The sequence below is a fragment of the Nyctibius grandis genome, chromosome 10 (genome assembly GCF_013368605.1).
Source record: "Nyctibius grandis isolate bNycGra1 chromosome 10, bNycGra1.pri, whole genome shotgun sequence".
Classification (NCBI taxonomy): domain Eukaryota; kingdom Metazoa; phylum Chordata; class Aves; order Nyctibiiformes; family Nyctibiidae; genus Nyctibius; species Nyctibius grandis.
In genome coordinates, this window is record NC_090667.1 from 3,771,685 (window position 1) to 3,794,589 (window position 22,905).

A 22,905-nucleotide genomic window follows, 5' to 3' on the forward strand; every position below is an offset into this window, starting at 1 on the left:
CATCTTTTATGCCTTGTGGAGTGTTTTGATAAATTTCCCTCTAGTTTTCCTCAGTTCAGGTGCCTTCAAAATCTAAAGTGATCTTGTTTGCCAAGGTGTCGTGAAGTTCATAAATTAGCCTAAGATACAATGTTCACAACAATTACAAGTACTTAAACAACAGTACCTAACCAGTACCTGAAACATATATTAATGTTAGCACCTTGCAATATTATGTAAGGCCTAAAGTATTGAATCAGTAGTAATATAAACTGTTGTTGTGCACATTGTATAACTTTTTACATTCTGTAAAATACGTTTTTTCCTTCCTTCACTGAGATAGGCTGCCCATGTGATAAGACAAAACAACTTTTGGATGCTGAGATGAATTTATTTGGCATTTACTACATTTCCATTTCACTCTCTCTGCCATTTCCCCCTTTCGAGATTGCTGGTAGGATCCGAGCGATCACAGTTCTCGACGTGAATGTGAGATACGATCCCAGGAAATACTCTTTGCATTGGCAACATTCTCCCGAGGACTTGTCCCTTAGAAATTCTACCATTGTATCTGATGGGGTGGATGCAGAGTAGTTTTACACAGAAGCCTGGTGAAAAGAAGAGGAGGGAAACCATGAGATGACTGATGAAACATTTGTTCTTCTGTGCTAACTATTTCAGAAATACTAATGGTTTCTGTCTTGTCCTTTCCACTGAGAGAGCAATAGTGGAAATACCGAGACAGCAAAGAGACTGTGGTCATAAAAAATAGAGAGAGTGGTTGGAGTTGTTGGCTTGGTGGAGGAGGGAATGTGGGAGGGAGGGAGAAGGTGGGAAATCCTGCTTTAGTGAAGAGAAGAGCTTGAAGACATTATACAGAATGCAAACTCCATATTTTTAAAAAACTTTTCCTCCACTGTAATTTGGGCTCCAACCTCAGTACTCGAAGAGAGAAAACTAACAGGTCCTGGATGTGAGATCTTGCCTCGTATTTAAGAGTGGGTGTCTTATATTTGCACTCTAACAGGGGCAAGAAGTTTTGCATGCAGATGAATAGAAGATGCAGTGTTTCAAAACATGTACATTGCTTAACTACTTTGGCTAGCTGCAAGGTAATACACCATATATGAACTCAAGGCAGAAAGAAATATTCAATGAAAAATAGCTATTTACCTGATCCCCTGATTTGGACTCCGTCATCAATGGCATTTCCGTTGTGGAAGAATTTAACAGGCCCAGAGAGCTGGCCAGAAAAGGGAGCGTACACGGTTGCTCCATCAGCACAGATGACATCCACACCCGTGTGCTTGCCTTTACCGTTGCGTCTGAAAACAAGTAACATAGAGAAGTCTCTTGTCAGGCCTAACGTTACACAGAGACCTGTAGAGTCACAGAATGTTGGTTGGCAGGTACCTGTGGAGGACATCAAGTCCAACCTCCTACTTGAGTCAAGACAGTTCCCAACAGCAGGTCAGGCATGGCTTAGCCTGACTCATAAAAACCTCCAAGCACAGAGATTTTATGAACAAAGTGGGCAGCCTGTTCTGGTGCTGCATTACCCTGGCAGTGAAAAAGTTCCCTCATGTCCCACCTAAACCTTCAAAGCTATAATTCTTAAATGGCTTAAAGGGAGTTCAACTCTATTTCAGTGGAGGAGCAATAAAACCCCACATGTTCCAATCGTTTAGTACCTTGGAGCTCCGTAGTATCCGCAGCCATAGTTATCACAGCCTCTTATCTCGTTTGTAGGATTCCCAGCACACACTGTTGCCCAGCGACTGTCTTGTTGTGGGAGTGGTGGGACATCTGTGAAATAGAGAAACACAGCACATGGAAATTAACTTTTAGGTTCTGTTTTAATTTGAGTTAGGTTGGAACATACTGGAATTTCATCCCACACATGTAGTTGGATGTTTCAGCCACAGAATTTGTCACCCTTTTAGGAAATGTAAATGGAATGTACACCTAAGAGTGGATTGTAATGTTCTGCTTTAAAGAGAGAAATTCAGAAGAGTATCATGGTTCCTAGAGTGTAATCTGAGGGATGGAAAAAGACTCTGTTTTGGTTCTTTTTCTATGCTCAGGTTAATGGGACTGGACTCCTCAAGTCGTCTTCTACACAACTATCAAAATCTTTAGGATGATTCTTTGCAAATACAAATTTAAAGTCTGCTAAGATGCAATACTGAAAAAATTGCTAGTAGTTGAAAGGGCACAAACAGAAGAGTTGTCTGAGTCAGATTATTGCTGTGACTTGCTGCTGCTGTGTCGTGGAGGGGCGAGAAATACCACTTGATAAGCTGATATATTCTCCATCCTGTAACACTGCCTACAGACCTGTTATGCTGTATTTACAATGCATATTTTCTTTCTTTTGGATATTGCTGTCAGGGAGAACCTGAGACAGAAGAAACTATTGCTATTTGGTATTGTTGTCCTTATTTGAAATTAATTACTAACTTAATTTTCATTCATTATACTGCTTATTCTGGGGGGTTTTTTGTTTTTGTTTTCTTTTACCAGGCGTAAGTAGAGGAGTAGGATCAGAGCGGTCACAGTTCTCAACGTGGATGTGAGAGATAATGCCAGGAAATACTTTTTGCATAGGCAGCATTCTCCCGAGTTGTTGCCCTCGTTGGATTTGGCCGTGGTATCTGATGGGGTGAATACAGACGAGCTTTACACAGTAACCTAGAAGAGATGGGAGAGGAAGCAAGGTCAGGCAACACCAGCTGCATCTGTTCTTGGGTGAGCAAGAAACCTTCTGTGCTAGCCGCTTACTGGAGACTGTAATGACAAAGCAGAGATGTAGTCAAGGTACCAACAATCCTGAAATCAAAATTACTTGTTTTGTTATGGAGAAGAGGAAAAGAGGGAGTTGGAAAACAGGGACAAGAAAACATCCTCTCAGCAAAATTGAGGGCATATTTCTGATACTTTATTTTTGCTGTTTCCTTTTGTTTTCTTATTTGGAGTTGCTTTTCTGCTACATGTTTTTTAACTCCCTTCTTCCCTCCTCTCCAAGAAAAGCATAGCAAAAGGACAACATGCAGCTTGTGCTGATTTCTGATATTTCTCAGCAGCAGCGTAGTTGTTCTTCCATGTAGGAACTAGAGAAGGGCTAAAATTAGTCAACACTTTGCTTGAATTAAAGAGCCACAGAAACCTTACTCAAGTAAATGATTACTTGTGGGTGCCTCACAAGGTGTCCGCTGTTATCACTTGCCTGATCCCCTGATTTGGACTCCATCATCAATGGCATTTCCGTTGTGAAAGAATCGGATGGGTCCGGAGAGCTGGCCGCTGAAAGGAGCGTACACCGTCGCTCCGTCAGCACAGATGACATCCACGCCCACGTGCTTGCCTTTACCACTGTGCCTGAAAACATAAATAGGGAATTAGAGCAGTCTGTCAGGCTTAACGGTATGTATAGACAGGTCAGTTAACATGGTACAGTGTCTGAAGCTTGTCTAACAATTTTTGCATCTGTGATGACATTGGAAAGGAACAGTGGCTTTGATCCATCTTTTATTATTGCAAAATGTTTGTATTACTCTGACCTTCTTTAAAGGGGGATGACATTTCAAATTTTAACTGTATTTTGAATTTTCCCAAGTTCATGGGATATTTCAAGCTGTTATAGAAAAGTACCCCTTTTCTACCCCAAAATAAGTCTGTGCCAGTGTAAAATAGAATCTTATGTTTGGGGTTTTCTTGTTTAGCAATTTGGAAGTTACACGGGGAGGATGGACACTTATAGAGCTTGGGGAGAGGAGATGAGAGGAAAACACAGGGAGGGCAGGAGTCATTCTACGTATAAAAGCATTTTTCAGGGAAGTATAACCTGTTCTGTTGTGAGCTGCCTACTTAAAGAAGGATGCTGGCAGACCTTGAGCTTGTGTAAATGAATCTACTTAGCTTCCTGTAAGCTGTCCCTGAATGTTAGTTAAATATCTGGTCTATAAGCAACAAGAATAAATGACACAAATCCTTGAAATATTTTCCATTCCTTTACTACTCTGGCTGCTGATTTGTGTAGTGGTCTTGCTTCTTCCCCCATGCACCAATTAGTAGCAGTGGTGTTACTGCACTTCAGTGAGATTGCCTATTAACATCCCAAAAATGAGGAAGAGGTCCTGCAGACAACAGCCTTCTCTCATTCTAAGTGTCAGCTCTGGTTAAACTCTACTCTTTCTCCTGTGTGACCATTTTTATTTAGGAAAGCAACAGCAAAACCCCCTGCTCCTCACTCCTGACACCCTGCTGCGTTACCTGTCAGCACCGAAATAGCCGCAGCCGTATCGATCGCAGCCCCGGATTTTGTTGCTGGGGTTCCCGCTGCAGATCGGAGCCCAGTGTCTGTGTTGTTGTTGGGGCGGGTGGGCGTCCAACTGCTTGGCGACAACTTCATGTGAAAAAGAGGAAAATGGGGGAAATTCAACCGTGTTCTTAGTACAGTGCAACAGAAAGCGCTAAGCTGCAAAATAGTGGATTTAAAGTGGAAGACGTGACTCTTCTGCCACAGAAGAGAGGCTTCTTCCTTAAATACTGTGGAGAGTGGCTCATGGGTGTTTATAGTTTCAGAAACTGGAGGTAAAAACATTGTACAACCTGTTATATAGATTTGATCCCTTTTTCTAGGGGTCTTGTTTTAAGACACACACACTATCACTGTTTTTAATATCAGCTTGTGAAATAAGTCAAACTATTTTCACTTTCTTCATGAAACCTCTAAGCACATCAATATATGACTCTAAATACACACCCAATTCTGTATTTTATAATATTAATAATTGTGCACATTGCCATAACTCTTCATAAAACTAGATTGAAAAAACATATCATTTATGTTGGAGCAAATTTCAATAATTCGTTAGTGTCTGCCTACAGCCAGTCAAGACCAAATGCAATATAACAACTCACCAGTGGACACCAAGCTGACCAGGGCAACCAGGCTGAGAGCTGTCATTTTGGGGCTGTTTCACCGGTGTTCTTTGATGAAATCAAAGACATTGAGCAGTAGCTGACTGGGGTATTTATGTGTTTTTGAAAGCCCAGGTCTGTTGTCTTGGCCAATCAGTCTTGAGCAAAGTATTGCAGCTCGGGGCAGACCATGTTGCCATATTAGGCACTGAGGATGTCTACAACCTCTGACAGTTGTTAGAGCTGGTTGGGAAAGATGGATAAAAGAATTGGGCTGTTAGCACACAGTAACAGATGGAAATGAACAATCCCACATTTCAGGAAGCTCTGGTTGAACCGTTTCTTAACACCTTTTTTCCCCTTCCTGAAGCAAGGGCACACTTAGGCCAAAAATGGTGGGAACCAAGAGTATGGTCCAGAGGATTGAGCTGGAGGGAAAAGGTGGGCAAGACTTCATGGTAGACATAACCAGTTTGTCCTTCGCTGCTCATTCCAGTGTATGTGCCCATTAGAGCTTTCTGACAGAGTGACAGAGAACACATCAAGGTGCAGTGTTTGGTGTAGCAGGAATATTTACTTAGGCTAAGAAATGCAGATTTTTTGCATGGAAACGTGGTTTTTTTTTTTTTTCTGTTCAGCTGAAATTGTCACCTAGGCTGGACTTAAATCCATGAAGTCTTTTCACTGAAACCCTAGCTTTTGACAGCTAAATTCCTATTAAAACATCTTCAAGTTCCAAAATGAAGACTTGCAAACGCAAGTTGCATGGCGTAACTGACATAGAGTTAAAATATTCTAGGTTTTAAAATGATTCATTTAGTATCTGCTTGATTTCAGATATTGTACTATTAAGCAGGCTGGTTAGTGTCTCTTTTAATTGTTCTTTCAGTTTAGTTTTTCTGCACTACTTACAGAAAAGCATTACATTTTCTTTGTGGTTAATATGAAATTTAAGAGTCATGGAGCTTCCACATAAGCTATCTGATAGTCCAAGTTACAGAAACCTCTGGAAGTCCTGCAGGTTTTATCCAGAGGAGAAACAGATGTCTCTTTGCAAACTAAACGGTGACAGAGAGTGTCTGCACATTGTGTTTTCTGCAAATCTCCATGGAACAAGCAGCTGGAAACAAATTCTTCACTCATCGTTCCAAGCTTTTTTACAGCCAATATTTAACCCCCAAGCAATCTTTTAGCCCTCCCTGGGGTTATTACAAGTGGCTTTGCTGATTTTTACTCCTGCTGCTTTCTCCCCCATCCTGCCAGAAAGAACTGCTGTTTTTCACACTCGTAGCCACCAAACAAATATTTCTATAAATGTTATGTCCCCTCAGTCTAGTTTTGACGGGGCTTTTGATTGTAATGTTCTCAATATAATGGAATCCAGGCTTACAAATGATGCAAGGTGCTGGTGAGAGCTCTCCAGGTATTCAGGATTTGGGGATGCTGCTTACCCCTGAACTGAAAGACAGGGTGTATGGGTTTGTGTGGCTCTTGCCAGAAACAGCCTTTGTTGCTACAAGCTGGGAGAGCTGCTGTAAGATTCTTTGCAGCTTTCCAGGCTTACTTGCCTTCATTTGGCAGAAGCTCTCTGTAACCCCCCTCGGCTCTCCTTAGCAGAGACAATCAACAAGGGAGGTGGTACGGGTGGCATCTTTCAATGAAGCTGTCATAGCACAGAGGTAGAAAAGTATTTCTGAGCTTGGCTAGCTTGATAACTAGCTTTTTTTTTCCTCCTGGAAACAAAGCCAACGGGCTGCCCAGGGAGGTGGTGGAGTCACCATCTCTGGCTGTGTTTAAGAAAAGACTGGACACGGCACTTAGTGCCATGGTCTAGTTGACGTGGTGGTGTCAGGGCAATGGTTGGACTCGATGATCCCAGAGGGCTCTTCCAATCTGATTGATTCTGTGACTTCTGTTTCTGCAATAATGATCTCTACCAGATTTTATTCCTGGTTTACTCCTGACTGCCAGTTTGCACTAGCGGAGTTTTAAATATCTCATCATATAAATTTTACCTGGGGCAAACCTGCCTTGAAATCTAACAATTTTTATAGACTTTTGTGAACTCACATGCTCATAATTTACCAAGGAAGGAATTGCAGCACCTCAATCCACTCTACAAAGTCTTGTGAAGGGAAGGCTGGGTGTAAAGCCAGCCAAGCTGGTAGGCACGAGGAGACAAGTACAACTGTGTTACAGGTTCACAGACACTGAAGAAGCTTTTCTCCGAGTCCTGTTTTGCAGTCTGGTATCTTGTAAATTGGCTCTAAGCTACCTGTTCTGTGCTGTTTTTTCCATCTCATTTGTGTTACAGAGCTGACTCCAAATTGCTTGTAGCTATGTACGTTTTTATATTTTCTCCATAAGACATCTTAACAGCATTGTATCTTGCTCTGTTCTTTCTAAAACATGTCAAAATGTTCTTTGCTACAGTAGTATATCTAATGCACTTCTGGTAAAGTGTTCTTAATAGAACAGTTTTCAAGTGTATGATATTGCAGTTGAGATTTCTTAGTTCCCCATCTTCCCTGGGCGAGCTGGAAGGTGCAGAGCTCTCACCTTGGGCATGAGGAAGCTCTGAACTGAAGTTGGTGGGATTCCTGTGTTGGGCAACGGAGGTGTTAATTTAACAGTTAGTAGGTGCAGTTGTGAAAGACATGAATTGGCCGCTTAGCACACACTAACAGAAGGATATGGAACAACCGGCCGGCGTTGCACGGCCCCCAGGAGCCGCAGTTGCAGCATTTCCTTCCCTGTGGTGGGGAGTGGGCAAGGAGATGGAGAGGAGCCAGAGTGCAGCACTGGAGGAGCACACTGAGAGCGGGTGGGGTGGCTTGGGAGATGCTGGCTTCTTTCTCTTGCATGAGCGGTGTGAGTTCCCCCTTTTGCCCCTTTTATGTCAGTAGTAACTTCCCTGGCTGTGTAAGACCTTTTGAGGTCTTCTCATGGACTGAGCAAGAGAGCAGTGGGCAAATGCAAGTGTTTGGGCTGATAGCAAGAGGCAATGAATGAGTTAAGCCTGATGCTGTCCAGGAGAAATCCCTCCTTTGCTATTCAGCCTTTCCAAAGGTACTGTGACTCTGCTGTGTAAATTACACAGGGTTTCAGGAGGGTCCACTGCCAGTTACCAGGGCTTTGGGATAGATGGTACCTGCCACACATGTGTTCATAAACCTTCAAACATAAAACTAGTCCCTCTTAACGTATTAATTATCTTAACATTATCTCTTAATAAGAAAAGGCAGATGGTACACTGATGGAATGAGGTTTTTGGAGGAAAAAAGCCAGAAAAACTGTGAGACACACCTGGGCAATGGTAGTGGGCTCTTTGAGCAGAAACATCAGCAAAAGCCAGGGCCAAACCCTGAGCCAGGGCAAATCCAACCCCCCCACCAAGGCCTGCAGTTTCCTTCCAGCTGCGCTGCCATCCTCCGTTTGTTGCCCACAAGTGAGGGCTGGTTTCTCCATCGTTTCCTTTACACATGTTTCAGCTCGGTGGGATTCAACCAACGTCCAGAAACTGATGATTTGCTCCATAAAGTCCTTCCTCTTTGCAACCTCTGTGGGGCTGCAGCCCCAGTGAGCTGGATAAATGAGCGCTGCACATCTTATTTCTTGGTAACATTACAGTATCATAACGGTAGGTTTGCCAGGCTCGTTAGCAGGCAATTGAAAAGGTCAACCCTCTTCCTAGCTGTATTTTACAGAACAATTGGCTTTGTCCTTCTTGGCCAGCCCGGTGTGTTCAGTGTGGGAACAAGTCAGTGCTGAGCACCCACCTCCAGGCTGATCTGCATACAATACGTTACTAAAGAACCTTAAAAGCTTTTTCTCTGGAAAATAAATGCTATTCTTTGTGCTAAACATTAAAAATCAAATTATGATTTAAAAATTAACAGTAGAATTCACTCGTGCAACTAGCAGCACAGGCTTTCATGGTGAAAATCAAGCTGGCACAACGTAAACCAAATTATGTTCGGTATTTATTCAGGCTTCTGATCACTTGATGAGGCTCAGATAAGAGGAATTTCACCATAACGATTAATTAAGCTTTGTGCACACAGCTTATATTGTAGTATCGCTGGACAATCAGCAGGTTGCGCTAGCTGATCAGCCAAAGGCATGGTTGGAGTGTCATTTGAAGTAGACAGCAGGTTGTAGGAGATCTGAGTATGTTGCCTTTCTTCTTTGCTACGTATGAGCTGAGATGAAGCCAAAGTTGTGCTGGTGCACAGTTCTGATTAGAGACTCCATCTCGAATTTATTCTGCTGTTTTAATACACTTGCTAAGCCTGAGTCAGGCAGGTTTTAATGGGGAGGATGGAGGAACACAAAAGAAAATCTTTTTGCTGCCAATGTGTCCTGTGGGGAGGACAAAGCTCTGGCTGGATCCTCCAGAAGTCCTTTAATGCTCGGGGAAGGGAATAGTGCAGATTTGGGTTGCAGCCTTAGGCAGTCAGGACTGTCACAGTTTGGGATCCCAGCTTCTCTCTCTTGTGGTACAAGCTTGCAGAAGGCCAGGGACAGCAAGGCGAAGGATCCTGCGGAGCTGGGGCAGGCACAAAGCAGTTCTGCATGGCCGGAGTTTCCCAGCTCTTTCCTGAGAAGCCGAATTGCCCCCGTTCCTTCCCCCAGCACCCTTTCCCCTCACCTTGAATACTTCTAGAACTGTGTATTTTACCAGCCCTTTATTCCCTTCCCAGCGTCACCTACAAATTGTACTTTCCCTTCCTCTACAGCCAGTTATTTTTTTACTAGACTGAAAAGATAAAGCTGGATTTACTTACGCTGTTTGCCCAAGCTGCTCTGTAACCTAAAACAGAAAGCAGTATTTACTTTTTCTTCCCTGCTGCTGGGTGACAGCCCCAGCTAAACCGGGAATTTTTAGCATTTGCCCTGTACCTTTCTCAGGCACCTGCAGGAGCATCCTGCATCCCTGCACCAAAGCACTGCACCTCCCTGCGCTGCTGGAAAAACTCAGATTAAATAACAGCTCAGTGAAAAGATTTGTGAAACCGGCCTGTGAGGACGGACCAGAAAAGTGTGAAGCTGCTCTCATTCATGTACAGGTGAAAATGTGGCTTGCAGAGGAGTGTCGCTGGTGTGTTGGCTGGAGGCTCAGAGCCCTGCGCAGTCAGCGAGGTCAGCTCAGTCTTTCGTTAGGCTTTGCATGGAGAAGTGGGGGCTTGACTGGGACCTTCCCTTTTCAAATGTGAGAAGCTGATAACTGGGTTAAAACCTGGGATTTTAACCAAGTGAAACTGGGGTGGGAGCGTTTCTTTTCTGCGGGCAACCAACCTCACGACAAAAATTTAAAAAAATGGTCAAAACTGGCAAACACTGGGGACTTTTGCTGGAATGTTTCTGCTTTCAGTATAAGGAAAAGGTTTTTTTCACAGCGAATTCAATTGTATTGACTCGCCTTCAATGCCTGGTTGCTACCTGCCCCTGCGGGTTTGGGCTGTATATTTATACAGACGTGCTGATGTTTTATTCAGAGCAAAATTAAAGTGGTTCCTGGGGAAGGTGAATGGGACACAGCAGGTTAAGCACTTTTCACAGATGTAGCAAATATATTTCCGTAGTTTCTTAGAAAAAAAAAACCAAACAAATCTGCTGTTAGGACACACACAGCTCCCACTGAAGCAGCTTCCCTGCTCATCCGAGGTTGCAGTTGCATCGGCAGATACGTGCGCCTACAGCACTTGTAGAGCACTTCAGCCCTTGAGACTCCCAGTAGCATGTTGGTAGCCTTGGCCTGAAAAGCCCTGTCCTGTTAACAAGAGCTTGTTGTCCCGGGAAAGTCTTCAGCTGATTTACTAATGGAAAGAAATGCCTCACTTGGACAAAAAGAAACCTGGGTGTGCCAAGGCAATCCCGAGGCAGGAGTCTGGGGAGAAGGAATGAGTTACTTCATTATTGTTGTTTTACGTTTTTGGTCGTGGGCCCCAGGAAAGATTTGGGTTTCAGCTTTATACAGGGTTTTTTTCTCCCCAGCTGCATTAAAAAAGCAGAACCCAGCCCAAACTCTGTGAGAGCACCAAAGAAATTCAAAGCAATTTGTAGTGAAGCAGCCCTTTAATAATGTGATTTTCCATACACAAGCACAAGCAAAATTTCTGGCTTATTGAAGAAATCTTCATGTTTGGCTGCAGAGAGAGGAGAGAACTCCAAGACGAGTGAGCTACAGCACGGCTCACTGCGGGGCTGCTGAGCACCGAGGACTGGCGTGGTTTAACCCCAGGATGGGGGATGAGAATTGTAAGGGTAAAAGTGAGCAGACTTAGGGGTTGATATAAGAAGAGTTTAAGAATTAAAAAAAATTAAATAAAATAAAATAATAAATTGCAATGAAAAGGAAAATAACAAAGAGAGAGAAATAAACCCCAAGAAAGACAAGTGATGCAAATGAAAGCAATTGCTCACCACCATGCGACTGATGCCCAGCTAGTCCCCGAGCAGCAGCCCCCTCGCCAGCCTTCCCCCTGGTTTATTGCTGAGCATGACGCCATACGGTGTGGAATATCCCTTGGGTCAGTTGGGGTCAGCTGTCCCCCCTGTGTCCCCTCCCAACTTCTTGTGCACCCCCAGCCTCCTCGCTGGCAGGGCGGTGTGAGGAGCAGAAGAGCCCTCGACTCTGTGTAAGCACTGCTCAGCGATAACGAAAACATCCCAGAATTATCAACACTGTTTCCGGCACAGATCCAAAACACAGCCCCATACTGGCTACTGTGAAGAAAATTAACTCTACCCCAGCCAACACCAGCACAAGGATCCAGCACCTCCCAGCCGCTCACCCATTCCCCACTGCTTCAGCCTTCATCTGCGAGCTCAGCGACGTACTGGATACGGTAACAGCTTTAAAGCATGTGTTACACCTTCCTCTGAGCCTGTTTATGTTCAGATAACCACCAGCATTTTGTCCATGGATACTTTTTAGGTGGAGCAACTGTTTGAGGCTCAGTGGCTTCCACTTGAGTGACTACCTATGCCCAAGCAATTCAATGAATACACAGGTGAGGGGCTGAAGGCTTTGCCCCTGATGTGCAGCCACCCGTTTACAGGTTGGGAGCAGGATCTGTTAAGTGAGAGTTCTGGAGATGGACATGGGATGTAGCAAAATACAAATGACAATAAAATGATAAGAGTTTCAGCAGCAGAAAAAGTTCCAGAAAATGCTGTGATGCTCCTATAGCATTGAGAAGAGAGAATAGAGAAAGAAATAAATTAACATGGAGGAGGGTGGGGAAGGGGATTAAGGTGGGTAAAACTGCATGAGCAAGTCAGAGGCTGTTCCTTTAATTATGCAAAATGTGCAAAGGGACCAGCTTCATCCTTTAGCTTTTTTAATAGAGGTGAAATGCTGTGCTCCTTTCAACCAATTTTCCTGCATTAACAGAACCTGGATTTCAAAGTTACAGTTTTCACTTGGATTCACATGCAAGCACACTCAGTTCAGGGTGGGCTCATGATTTCACCCATTGTGCTGCAGCAGCTAGAAAAGAAGAAAAGAGAAGAACAGCAGATGAAGCCCCCAAGCTAGAAAAGGGATTTCCAAGCCCATGTTGTTTAATCAATAGCAAGGTCCCTTTGGACTTTGCTGTAAGTCACCATCTCTGGAGGTGTTTAAGAAAAGCCTGGACATGGCACTTAGTGCCATGGTCTAATTGACATGGTGGTGTCAGGGCAATGGTTGAACTCAATGATCCCAGAGGTCTCTTCCAACCTGGTTGATTCTGTGATTCTGTGATTCTGTAACCATGGATCAGGCTTCAGAGAACCAGAAGGTTGTTTATCTTTTAATGCAAGTTAATTTTAGGGATGCAATGAAACAGTATTTTTTTGTTTTATGCTTTGTCCAATGATGTTTGAGGGTACTTAAAGCTGCAACTTCAAAGCAAAACTGCAGAACAAATAGATCTGGACAGGACGTAGTGGAGTGACCCACTCCTCTCCCATTGCCCAGGGCAGCCGTGCTGCATTCACATGGCAGCCGTGGGGCTGGAGCTACGGGATGTCTCTGCCTGGAAGGTGACCTGAGCCACCCGGGATCTTGGGATACTGAACGGTAACTGTCACAAACAGGGCTGAGAGAGACCCACCAAGTCCATTCCTGTTCCCGATTTCTTCACATTTTGCTTGTTGCCAGCTGTAGCCAAAGTTATTTTTTTCTTTGCAGAAAAATTGGTTGCAGAAAGGTGGCAGCAATTGGCAATTACTTAATTTTGCATTGATGGCAGGTGTGTGAAAGGGTTAAAGGAGAACAGGGGGAGCAAAACCAGGGGTAGAGTCTGGGGGATGCTGGCAATGAAGGGCTCCTCGGGAGGAGATGGTGAAACCATGTGGGAGGTAAGTGAGGCAGGATACGGCTTTTCCTCATCTCATATGGTTCTGGGAGCCAGAGAAATAGATGTTAAAATGGGGGGAAGCAGGAGGCAATCCTCCTTAGGAGTAGCTGCAGAGCCTAGGCAGCATGTATGTTTGGAGGGGGGGAAAAAAACCCCAAATGCTGCAGCTTTGGAGGCTTTGCAGGACACGCTGTGGTTTCTGATCACCTCCTGTGCTGCGTTTGGGGTAACACGGGGGAAGGTGGTGAATAAGTAGAAAAATGGTAAAATGCTCGTAGGCAAGTAAGCACCACAGGGCAATCAAATTAAATGTAATTCAAATAAGATGAAATTTAAAAGACAATGCCGTTAAATCCTAGCTCCAAAACCCATCCAACTCACTAAAAGCAATTTCCGAAATTGTAACCCTGCTGGGATCTAATAAAGTTTTCATTAAAGAGGAAGGGTTTGACTCAGCCTGTCCCTTAGCAATATGAGGGGTTTTTTTCCCCTCTTACGGAAGGGATGCAAATAGCTGTAATAGTTTCCTTTCTGTTTTACCAAGCACCAAGGCATGACTGAGTGTGTTGGCAACGCTCTAAAGGTGGTGATTTCTGAGCCCAATCAACTTATGCTAAAAATGCTCTTTGCTTCTCCCTCCCATCTCCTCAATGTTGAGCTTTTAGTAGCACGGGTGCACTAAAGCTCACAGCCTGCTCTGCTTTTTGCTTTACTGGAATCACCCAACAGCCAGGAGCCTTCTCATTTTCTTGTGTTCATCGCTTAGTACAACTTGAAACCCCTAAATACGCTTAAAAGACCTTCGGATTAAAATAGAGTGAAATCCCTGGGTATGGGTAGATTGCAGTGAAGAAGAGAGGGCAGTTTGGTTACCTAAATGTCAGGTTTGGGAAATATCCAGGTTTTGTAAGATTCTGGTTTACTTTCTAACATGAAATTAAGGGAAGTAAGCCCCAAGGCATGGTACTGCAGATGCTTATTCTCAACGTCTTATTTTTCTTCTCTTTTTTTTTGATGGTGGCAAATGCCACATATGAGCCACTCAAGGAGGTGGCGAGCTCCTGTGAGTCTTATACTGGAGGCTGTGTTTTTATACTGTATTTTTGTACCACTTTTTGAGAAGTATTGGTAAAGAGTTTGCTTTTTTATATATATTACAAAAACTATATATATATTTTTTTTATACTATATATTTTTTTATATATATTATAAACATGTGTCAGCATGTTTTCTCTCTTGCTGTGCTGGGTTGTGTTGCCCGTGTTTCCTAGAGATTGCAGAGTGCATAAAATAGGGCCTGAATTAGTCAAAAAGCTGTCTGTGTGGATAACAACTTATTCCTTGTGTTAATTATGCTTATAAAAAAAGAAAATTGGAAGAATAGGGCCTTCCAGAGAGCACTGTGGTGTCCAAAAGCAGCTGTTTCATCTGCCTCCCCTTCACTGATAACTTCGTGGACCTCTAAAGAAATAGGAACTAGTTTATCCCAAAAAGTCTCTTTTAAATTTTTTTTTTTAAGAGGAAACATTTTTATTGTTAGCATATAATGGGTTCCTGAAATGCAGCATCCAGCTGGTGTAATGGGCACTGAGGGAAAGGATGGTAATGAAACCCAATTTAACTAATGAGTGTAATTTAGAGAGAGAGACTTTATGGCAGAGTTTCACGGGAAATAGTGTAGAAACGTTCAGCCTGTGGAAAAGGGTTTTGTAGTTCCTCAAAAAGCCTGGTTTCCATCTGTAGAAATGCACAGTGGTTTTTTATGAGTTAACGTGAGCAACTGAAGATGCTGTGCGCCATCCTGGCAACACACTTGTCTCTGCAGCGCTTCCCTCACTGACCGAGAGCTGCCTCTGGGCTGTCCCGCGAGGTGCAGGTGGTGAGGCTTTGCACCCAGGGTTTAATTAGTCCAGTGTTAGCTCTAAACCCCGCAGTTTACTGTGCACAGCTGCCGGTTGGCTCTTGAAGAAGGACATTTCCTTGGGGTCTCAGGTCCCTGTCAGCGCGGCAGGGTGCAATGGGACGAGCTGCACAGCCCCATGTCCCTTCTTCCCCATCAGCCCTGAGATGTCCCTCGTGTCCCCGGGTAATGGTCCCCTCTCCATCAGTGGCCTTGTCTCTGCTCTTGTCCTGTTGCTGGGGAGTATTTTGGTATTTTTTTTCCTTCCAAAAAACCTATTGAGCAAGAGCTCGTCTTGGCACAGCTGGGCTCATCCAGGAGAAGCCTGTGAAAACCTGGTTCCAGCCAGGTCTTGGCTTTGGATACCTGAGGAACAGGGAAGGGCAGCACTTATCGTCCAGAGCATAAAGGTGTTCGGGAGATGAACTGGACTGTGCAGGGGATGGTGCAAACGGCTGGGCTGCCACTGCCCTCTGATGGAAACCCAGCGAATAGAGTCCTGCGGAGCAGCCCGCCCTTCTCTCCCTGCATCTTTATATCTGCAGGTACAGATAGAGATAAAATCTCTCTGTGTGTGTATATGTATTTGCCAGTGTACTGCTCCTTCTCTGGTTAAGGGAAGCCCAGCCCCAGTGCTGGGGTTTATGGGGTTGCTCACCAGCATCGTCTGACTGGGATGAACTGGTGTGTGCTGTCACTGGCTGCTCAGATGCCCCATGATCCTTTTTTCTTTCTTTTTCTGCTTTGCATGTGCAAGCCCTCCCATGCCCATGTGCTGAGGAAGGGGTGTGTAGTGCAGAGTGAGTCCCCTGCCCCCTCCAGGGATGTGCTTTTTATCTGACATTAAATGCTGACCTGGTGGCTGCTATTAACAGGCGTTCGTGGGCAGAATTGGAAACGCTGCTTTGCTTTTCCTTCATTGCACATCTACGTGATCCCACCCCTCCTGCCATCCAGGGCTGTGTTCTAGCACCTTTGCTTTCATTTGGAAGAAGGAAGAGAGAACCTTATCTCACCACAAACAGTTTCATTCAAAATCCCCAACCAGGATCCCAAATCTCCCCTGTCCAGGTACCTCAGCCTCCAGATCAGCCCACAAACAACTCCTGGGTACTTTGGCATTAGCAGCACGGAGAACTGCCATATACTGGGTGTTTAAACATGACAGCACATAAAGATGGCTATAAAAATAAGTGATCCAGCTGTTGTGGTGATTGTTACTCTTTCGTGTTCAACAGATTTTCTTTCACGCTTTAAGAGGAGCTGTTGTCGGATTTTAAAATGTTGCAGACAGAAAATGTGGTGCAGGAGTTGAGGCTGGTTTTGCTCATCAGCAAAGGCAGATCCTGCCTCTGCCCCGTACCTGTGGGCTGGCAGAGCCCTGCCCTCTCGGAAATGAAGACTGTGTGAGAACGGCCCCTTGGCAGGTCTCTGAATGGAAACCATATAATTATAAACCACTGTCTAGCCTGAAGTACTGCTAAGTGTTCAAGCTATCGTATTTCCACGGCTCATTCAAGGGTATTTTTAGTGTTGGTGGAAAAAGTCGCTGACTCGAGGCCTCTCTGCCTTCCTCTGCCCAAGCCCTTCCATGGAAGAGGATTGAGGCTGGAGGACAGGTATGGAGAAGGAAGACTGGCCTGCGTTAACATCCAAAGCAGAGAAGTCTGCTACTGCTAAAATGTAGATATTGGTCTAAATATCATTTCTCTTACATCCATTGCACGTACCTGCTTTGGCCAGAGTGGAGGCAAGGGCGAAGGAGCTGCGTCCATAGGCAGTGCCTTGGCCAAGGCTGCTCATGGCTCACGAATCCAGCTGTGCAGCAGAGCTGGCTCAGGAGCTTTGATTTGTTTTTTTTAACACAAGTCTCTTGGTAATGACGGGAAAGGCATCATTAAACTGCTGCTCACCTGGCAAAGAAGAGAGCCAGAAGCAGGAAGCTGGCATGGTATTTGTTGTCCTGTTTGGGGATTTAGTGCTCCACGGTCGTGGCTGATGGTCCCCATCACACCACTCTGGCCCCTCGTGCTCAGTGCTCTGTGAAAGTCCCCTGAAGGAGATCTGTGCCCAGGGTGAACAGTCTGGTGGGCTGGACCCACAGGACAGTGAAAGCAGCAGGGAGACCACATTGGCCAGCACCATGGGTGAAGGGCTTAGCCTGCTTTTGCACAGGTGTCATGGAGGAGCAAACTTCCAGGGGACGTCTGAGGAGTGTTGTTGGGTGATGGAGGTGTTCTGCATACAGCCAAGCAGGGGACAGGGCAGGGGACCAGCTGGAGAGTTTGCTGTTGGCAGCGGAGGCGAGTGGTGCTGGCAGATTGGAAGTGGGCGCTGATGGCTTGATAGCATGTGGGAGATGGCCAGTGTGGGGATGTGCTGTGAAGAGCCTTGAGATGGAGATGAATTGGCATGTTTGACGTGACAGAGGGGGGAGCCATGGAGAGAGGAGTGATGTGGTTACATTGACAAGCCAGAAAATGAGCCCAGGCTCCTCTGAGTGAGGAGACATCCTACCCTGGAGCCAGAAACACTGAAGCCAGAGTGGACTATTGAAGTCACCCAAATTAATTCTAGTTTAAACTAGAAAAATCATCCCGCTTAATTTAAACACTGCCAGTGAGTATCCAGCAGTAACCCTTTCTTCTGGGCAACTGACCTCAGACTTGACATGAGCGCACCCAGGGTTCCCCTTGCTGCATTTGAGATGACACAGCTGCTTCGGGACACCTTAAATGCCACTTCCAGCAGCATCAGCCCCCCGCTGCTGACCGTGTGCTTCAGGTCAGGTAACTGTGCTGCCCCATTCAGAGAGGGTTTGTAAATAACTCCTTCTCGTGCCATTAAATCCACAGTTCATTCCCTGCCCTTGTATTTTATCACTTGGGTTGCTGATAACTTTCCTGTATGGCTTCTCTTGGAAAACAGTCTTTCCTGCTATGCATTTCCTTCTGTTGGCACATAAAGGTTAATTAAACCCCCTCTAGGCAGACAATCAAGTGTCTGCAGGTAGTCTGCGTGCTCCTCCATCTCTGATAAGAAATTCCGACTTGTTTGCAAGGTCCTTCTTGGACACACAGCTTTGGTTCAGTTGGTTGTATTGTGAAACAGGGGAGACCTGTGGCTCTGGAAAACTTCATGGACTAATGGTTTGTTATGGAAAACCCAGAGTGCTTTATCTCAGGCCATGGTTATCCAGCTCAGGAGCTGGATGGTGCCTCTCAGTTTTGCCCCATTGCCCCTCAGAAGTAGACCATGTCCCACCAAGAGCTGTGGGGTGAGTCCAGCTCACACAGGGCTGTGGATCCCCAAAACCTGGTGCAGGGGGGAGGATGCCCTGGGCTGTTTTAGCTGGCTGGTGGGTGCTCCTTGGGCAGCAAGGGGTGCTTGGCCTTTCTCTGGTGTTTCTGACCCAGACATGACCAGACCAGAAGCACTGGAAGCATCTGCCTTGTTTGCTGCAAGGCTGTCCCCTGAGCCACTCTCAGTGATACTTAGGATAAAAAAGATGCTTAATTTTAATTATTGCTGGAAGCAAGCTTGTCAGCTGCCTATCCTCTCCTAGTCGTGGCTGATGCTGGATTTATCATTCCTGGTACCCAGAGCACAGTTTGCACCACTGGTCCTCTCTAACTGGGATGAGAGCTGCTTTGAGCCATATTGTGGTTTCATCTGTGCTGTACAATTGGAAAGTTATCTTCAGGAAAAAATAATTCCTCTTGTACAGGACAACATAATAATGTGTGCAGCTTGTCTGCAGCTTGCCTGAAGGACTCCTCCGGGCGATGCCCAGCAGAGGGTGCAGCAGCTTCTCCGGGAAAGGAGGTCTTCAGCACTTACTCTTGTTTATTCTTTTTTTAAAAGGCAAAAAGGGATTGAAGGGGCTTTTTTTCTGTCTGAAAACTGAAACTACTTAATGCCCATATCAAAAACAATCTCTGCTTAGTTTTAGAGAAAAGTATAGCACTATTAGAGCTCATTCAGAAAACACTCTGTGATATCCAACTGTGTGAAACATCTGCTGACAGGCAATGACAGGAGGTTTATAAGTGTCCTTTTATATTTAATTTCATATGCTTCTATGAAACCTTTATGTACCAAACTGTGCCGGGGTTGTTAAAATTTTGTAATGCTTTTGGGGTGTGTTCTCAGTGTTTGTAGCAAGGGCAGGGTGCTGCTTTCCCCAGGTTACAAGTTCTCAGTGTCACAGATGCCGCAGGAGAGCGTTACCCAGCAGATTGTTTGAATCTTTATACTATTGCTTTCAAAATGCAAATGCTATGCAAAATCAGCTCTCCTTTAAATCAGGTACAAAACCTCTCTCATTGTTCAACAGATGCTCCTTCCAGTGTCTGTATGGACTGACACAAGCTTTTCCCCCTGGGATAACAGGCTTTAAATGCTGCCCACACAATACACACAGTTGGGGAGGAAGAACTTAATACCACAATCACGAAGCCCTCCCTCGCAGGACCTGGCTCAGAAGGTGCTTGGTTATGATCCTTATGTCAGCCAGTCGTGAATAATTTCTGGTGCCACCAAGGGTCAGCCAAACAGCGCCGGAGAGCTGCCAGGGATCAAGCAGTTGCTTTGGCCAGCAAAGTCTGTTTTAACACTTTAAAAAAAAAAACAAACCCAAACCAAAAAAACCCCAAAGCTAAACCCAAACCTTGGTCCTGCTTGGGCAAGCGCAGTGCTGGTGTGAGCAGGGCAGCCTTGCTCGGGCACACTGCTGACTTTGTACGCCCGGTGAGAAGTAGCAGAGGATAATTTCACTAGATTACAGACCAGGGCTCGATGCTGAAGGCTGAGTTGATCAAGGCCTTGTTATTCTCGTAGCAGTGGGCTTTTGTGCCCAGTTCACCCGCTGGCGAGCAGTGCGACACAAGTGCCAAGGCTCCGGAGAGTTCCCAACCCCTCTGGAGCAGTATGGGGATTTATTTATTTTACAGTGCCAGTTATGATTGACAGAAATTGGCATGGGGATAATGAGGACTGCGGCAAAAATGATCTGAGGGCTTGCAAAATCTGCTCTTTGCAAACATCCAGCATGTGAACTGTACATCTCAAACGGGATCAGGCTTTCGTGGTCTGTTTAAGACCTGGGACATTGCAACTCAGTGCAGCTTAATTAGCTTCAGCCTCCTAATTCAAGTCTATATTTTCTTCATAATGAGCTACAGATCTTACAGAGGTTACCGATGGGATACCGGTGAGTGTGTTGTGAGCAATGCGCCAAATTTATTCCTCTTGCAAAGGGGGAGAGCCAAGACCTCAGCAATGCTGCGTGCTGGCTGCACGCAGGCAGAGACCCCGTCGTTGCCTCGGCTGCTCTAACAGCCATGTGCATTAAGCTAACGAGGGCCAAAAAATGATCTAATTCCTGCAGGAACTGCACTGAGCAATTCAGCTCCCATATTCAAACCTGCTGCTCCCACTGACATCTTAGGGCCATGCCAAGGACATCAGCTCAGATCTGGGTACAGCCTGGGACCACGTGCTCTCCTGCTTATGGCTGTTTGTCTATCTATTTATTTTGAGTTCTCTCTAGACATCACTAAAGGGCTTGCTAATGTGTTTGGAAAGCCTATTATTTCTCTAAAAGGAGAAAATTCCCTCATTTAAATGTGACGCTCTTTTGTGTTTATATGTGCCAACATGATCCTTGTTGTTACAGCAGGACTTGGACAGCTTCCACTGAACCCGCTCAGATGTGTTGGGCTCAGACGATCTGGCTGCAAGTAAGAGGCACAAATTCAGCAGCTCCTTGACACTGTTCTCCTGGTAGAAAGAGAAAATGAGTCATTTCTGCTTCCTTCTTTCCTTCCCAATGAATGGGATGAGAAATTGGGTGAACTTCCCCCATCTCTGAAAGAGGAAACCAGCCGGATGCTGGTCAGTATTCCTGCTTCCCCATTACTTGTGCTGCGAGTCAAAGCTGACCCAATAGGAAGGGGCAGTATTTTAATTTCTGGTGGTCATTTCTCTATGGAAAGGCTGTGAGCCCCCCATTTGCTGTTGAGGATGCCCTAGAATGCAGTAGCAGAGCAGAACACGTCCTCTATAGGAGGCTGGTGTCAGGACATGTTAGGATGAATTAATGTGGAAGGCAAGATGAGATCATTTCACCCATTTCTCAACTTAAATATGTGTTTTCTTTCTTCCTTGCCTCCCATGGCACCTTGGTTTAGAGTAGAGCCGTGGTGGGTGGTGGCCTCAGCAAACGACCACGAGATGCTCTGCATGATTTGAGCTCCCACAGTATTTCCACTGGGAGAAGGAATGAAGAAGAGTATGAAGGCCCCTGAGAAACCTTCCTGTGAGATTTCTTACAGTCTTGAGGAAACTCAATCTTATTCAGACATGAAGGGAAGAAGTGGGGAGTTGCTAGGGCCCTTCCGCAATGAACTGGAGGTGTGAGCTTGCCCCGGGCAAAAGGCTGCCCACTTCTCAGCTCTGATGATAAACAGTCCTGAATAACTTTCAGCCAGCTCTTGCTGGTAATTAATAGGTGACTAATTAGTACTCATATGTTGGAGTCCATAGTGGGTATTTCCTTAATGACCAAAGCAAGCTGAATCTGTGGCGTGGAAGCGCGCCAACTGAGATGCATCCTGTGCTCCCCATCCCTTCAGGGAAGGAAGCCTTGCTCCACTGGTTTGCCATGCTTCCTAGCAAAAAGTTCAAACCCTAACCTAACTGTATATATTTGCTTCAAAAAATGATGAAGCAATGTTTTCCTACTGAAATGTTATTCCACCCCTCCCTGCAAGCAAGCCTTCATTTTTGTTCTCTTTAAAAAATGTACATCTTGTTTTAGCTCCGTCTCTGTCCTGGTCTCAATCTTTTGCATTTGCAGTTAATTTCCTACTTCAAAGAAAAACAGAAAAGTCTTTGATTTACTAGATTGGCTAAATTCAATATCTTTCCCAGAAACAGTGGCTCAGTGTTTCCTAACAATAAGCTCAAATGTTTGAATGATATAATTTCCTCACTTCTGACACTCATCAAAATCTGCATATTGCCTCCAATTTGGTCTCCTTCATATCCCCATGGCAAGCTTAGCATAAATCCTATCCACTTTAAACAATAGCTGTGTTTGCCACACAGTGTCCTAAAGCTGCAAGGTCTGATTCGTGATACGAATAACACGCACAGTTGGACACCTACATTAAGTATGTATGATGAGATCACTTCCAGTAAAATCTTGAAATGCAGTAATGTGAAAAACATCTGGTTGTTGTGCGTTTGATTTAAAGTTGGAAGTCTTGGACAAAGGGACTATACATTTATTAATGAGTTCTGTACTTTATGGAGGTTTCCATGCAATTTACTCATTAGACTTCAAAAGCAGAAAACTATACAACCTCTTAATTGAAATTAGCTTATTAGACATCAAAAGTAGGAAAATATATGATCTCTTGGTGGAAATTAATTACTACATTGGGTTGTTTGGGTTTTTATTTAAAATCTGAATTTAACATAGCAATTCCCTCCTATGAACCCACCACTGATGCAATCTGTGTGTGTGCGTGTAAAAACAAAATGGGGAAAAAGGGTTGGACGCTGGGAGTTGGCCACACCAAGCCATGCAGATTCCTTAGCTGGAGGTGCTGGTGCATGTACAAGGGGTGAGGCCAGAAGGAGGGATCCAGGGGCTCCCATGGCACAATCCTGGGGCCCTTGCCAAATGTTTAAAGCCCTGTGGGGTGGCTACATGATGTCTCTTCCCCAGAGCAAGGAGAAGCAAGGATG

General features: G+C 45.0%; 1 protein-coding gene across 1 annotated transcript; it reads right to left on the bottom strand.

The window, feature by feature from the left end:
• Window positions 1-396: 396 nt before the first annotated feature.
• LECT2 (leukocyte cell derived chemotaxin 2) lies at window positions 397-4,974 on the bottom strand. Its single transcript, XM_068409461.1, has 7 exons — window positions 4,903-4,974; window positions 4,252-4,384; window positions 3,206-3,357; window positions 2,500-2,670; window positions 1,671-1,785; window positions 1,153-1,304; window positions 397-587 (listed from the first exon to the last, which is right to left on the bottom strand). Exons 1-7 carry the CDS (start codon window positions 4,946-4,948, stop codon window positions 397-399), a joined length of 960 nt encoding a protein of 319 aa, XP_068265562.1. The 5' UTR covers window positions 4,949-4,974.
• Between the last annotated feature and the right edge of the window lie 17,931 nt (window positions 4,975-22,905).

Excerpts from the sequence above, each read along its gene's own strand:
- LECT2 (XM_068409461.1), bottom strand. The coding sequence starts at position 4,948 with ATGACAGCTCTCAGCCTGGTTGCCCTGGTCAGCTTGGTGTCCACTG. Across the intron at positions 4,385-4,902 it reads GGTCAGCTTGGTGTCCACTG|TTGTCGCCAAGCAGTTGGAC; the intron begins GTGAGTTGTTAT and ends TTTCACATGAAG. Across the intron at positions 1,305-1,670 it reads GGATACTACGGAGCTCCAAG|ACGCAACGGTAAAGGCAAGC; the intron begins GTACTAAACGAT and ends ACTTGTTTTCAG.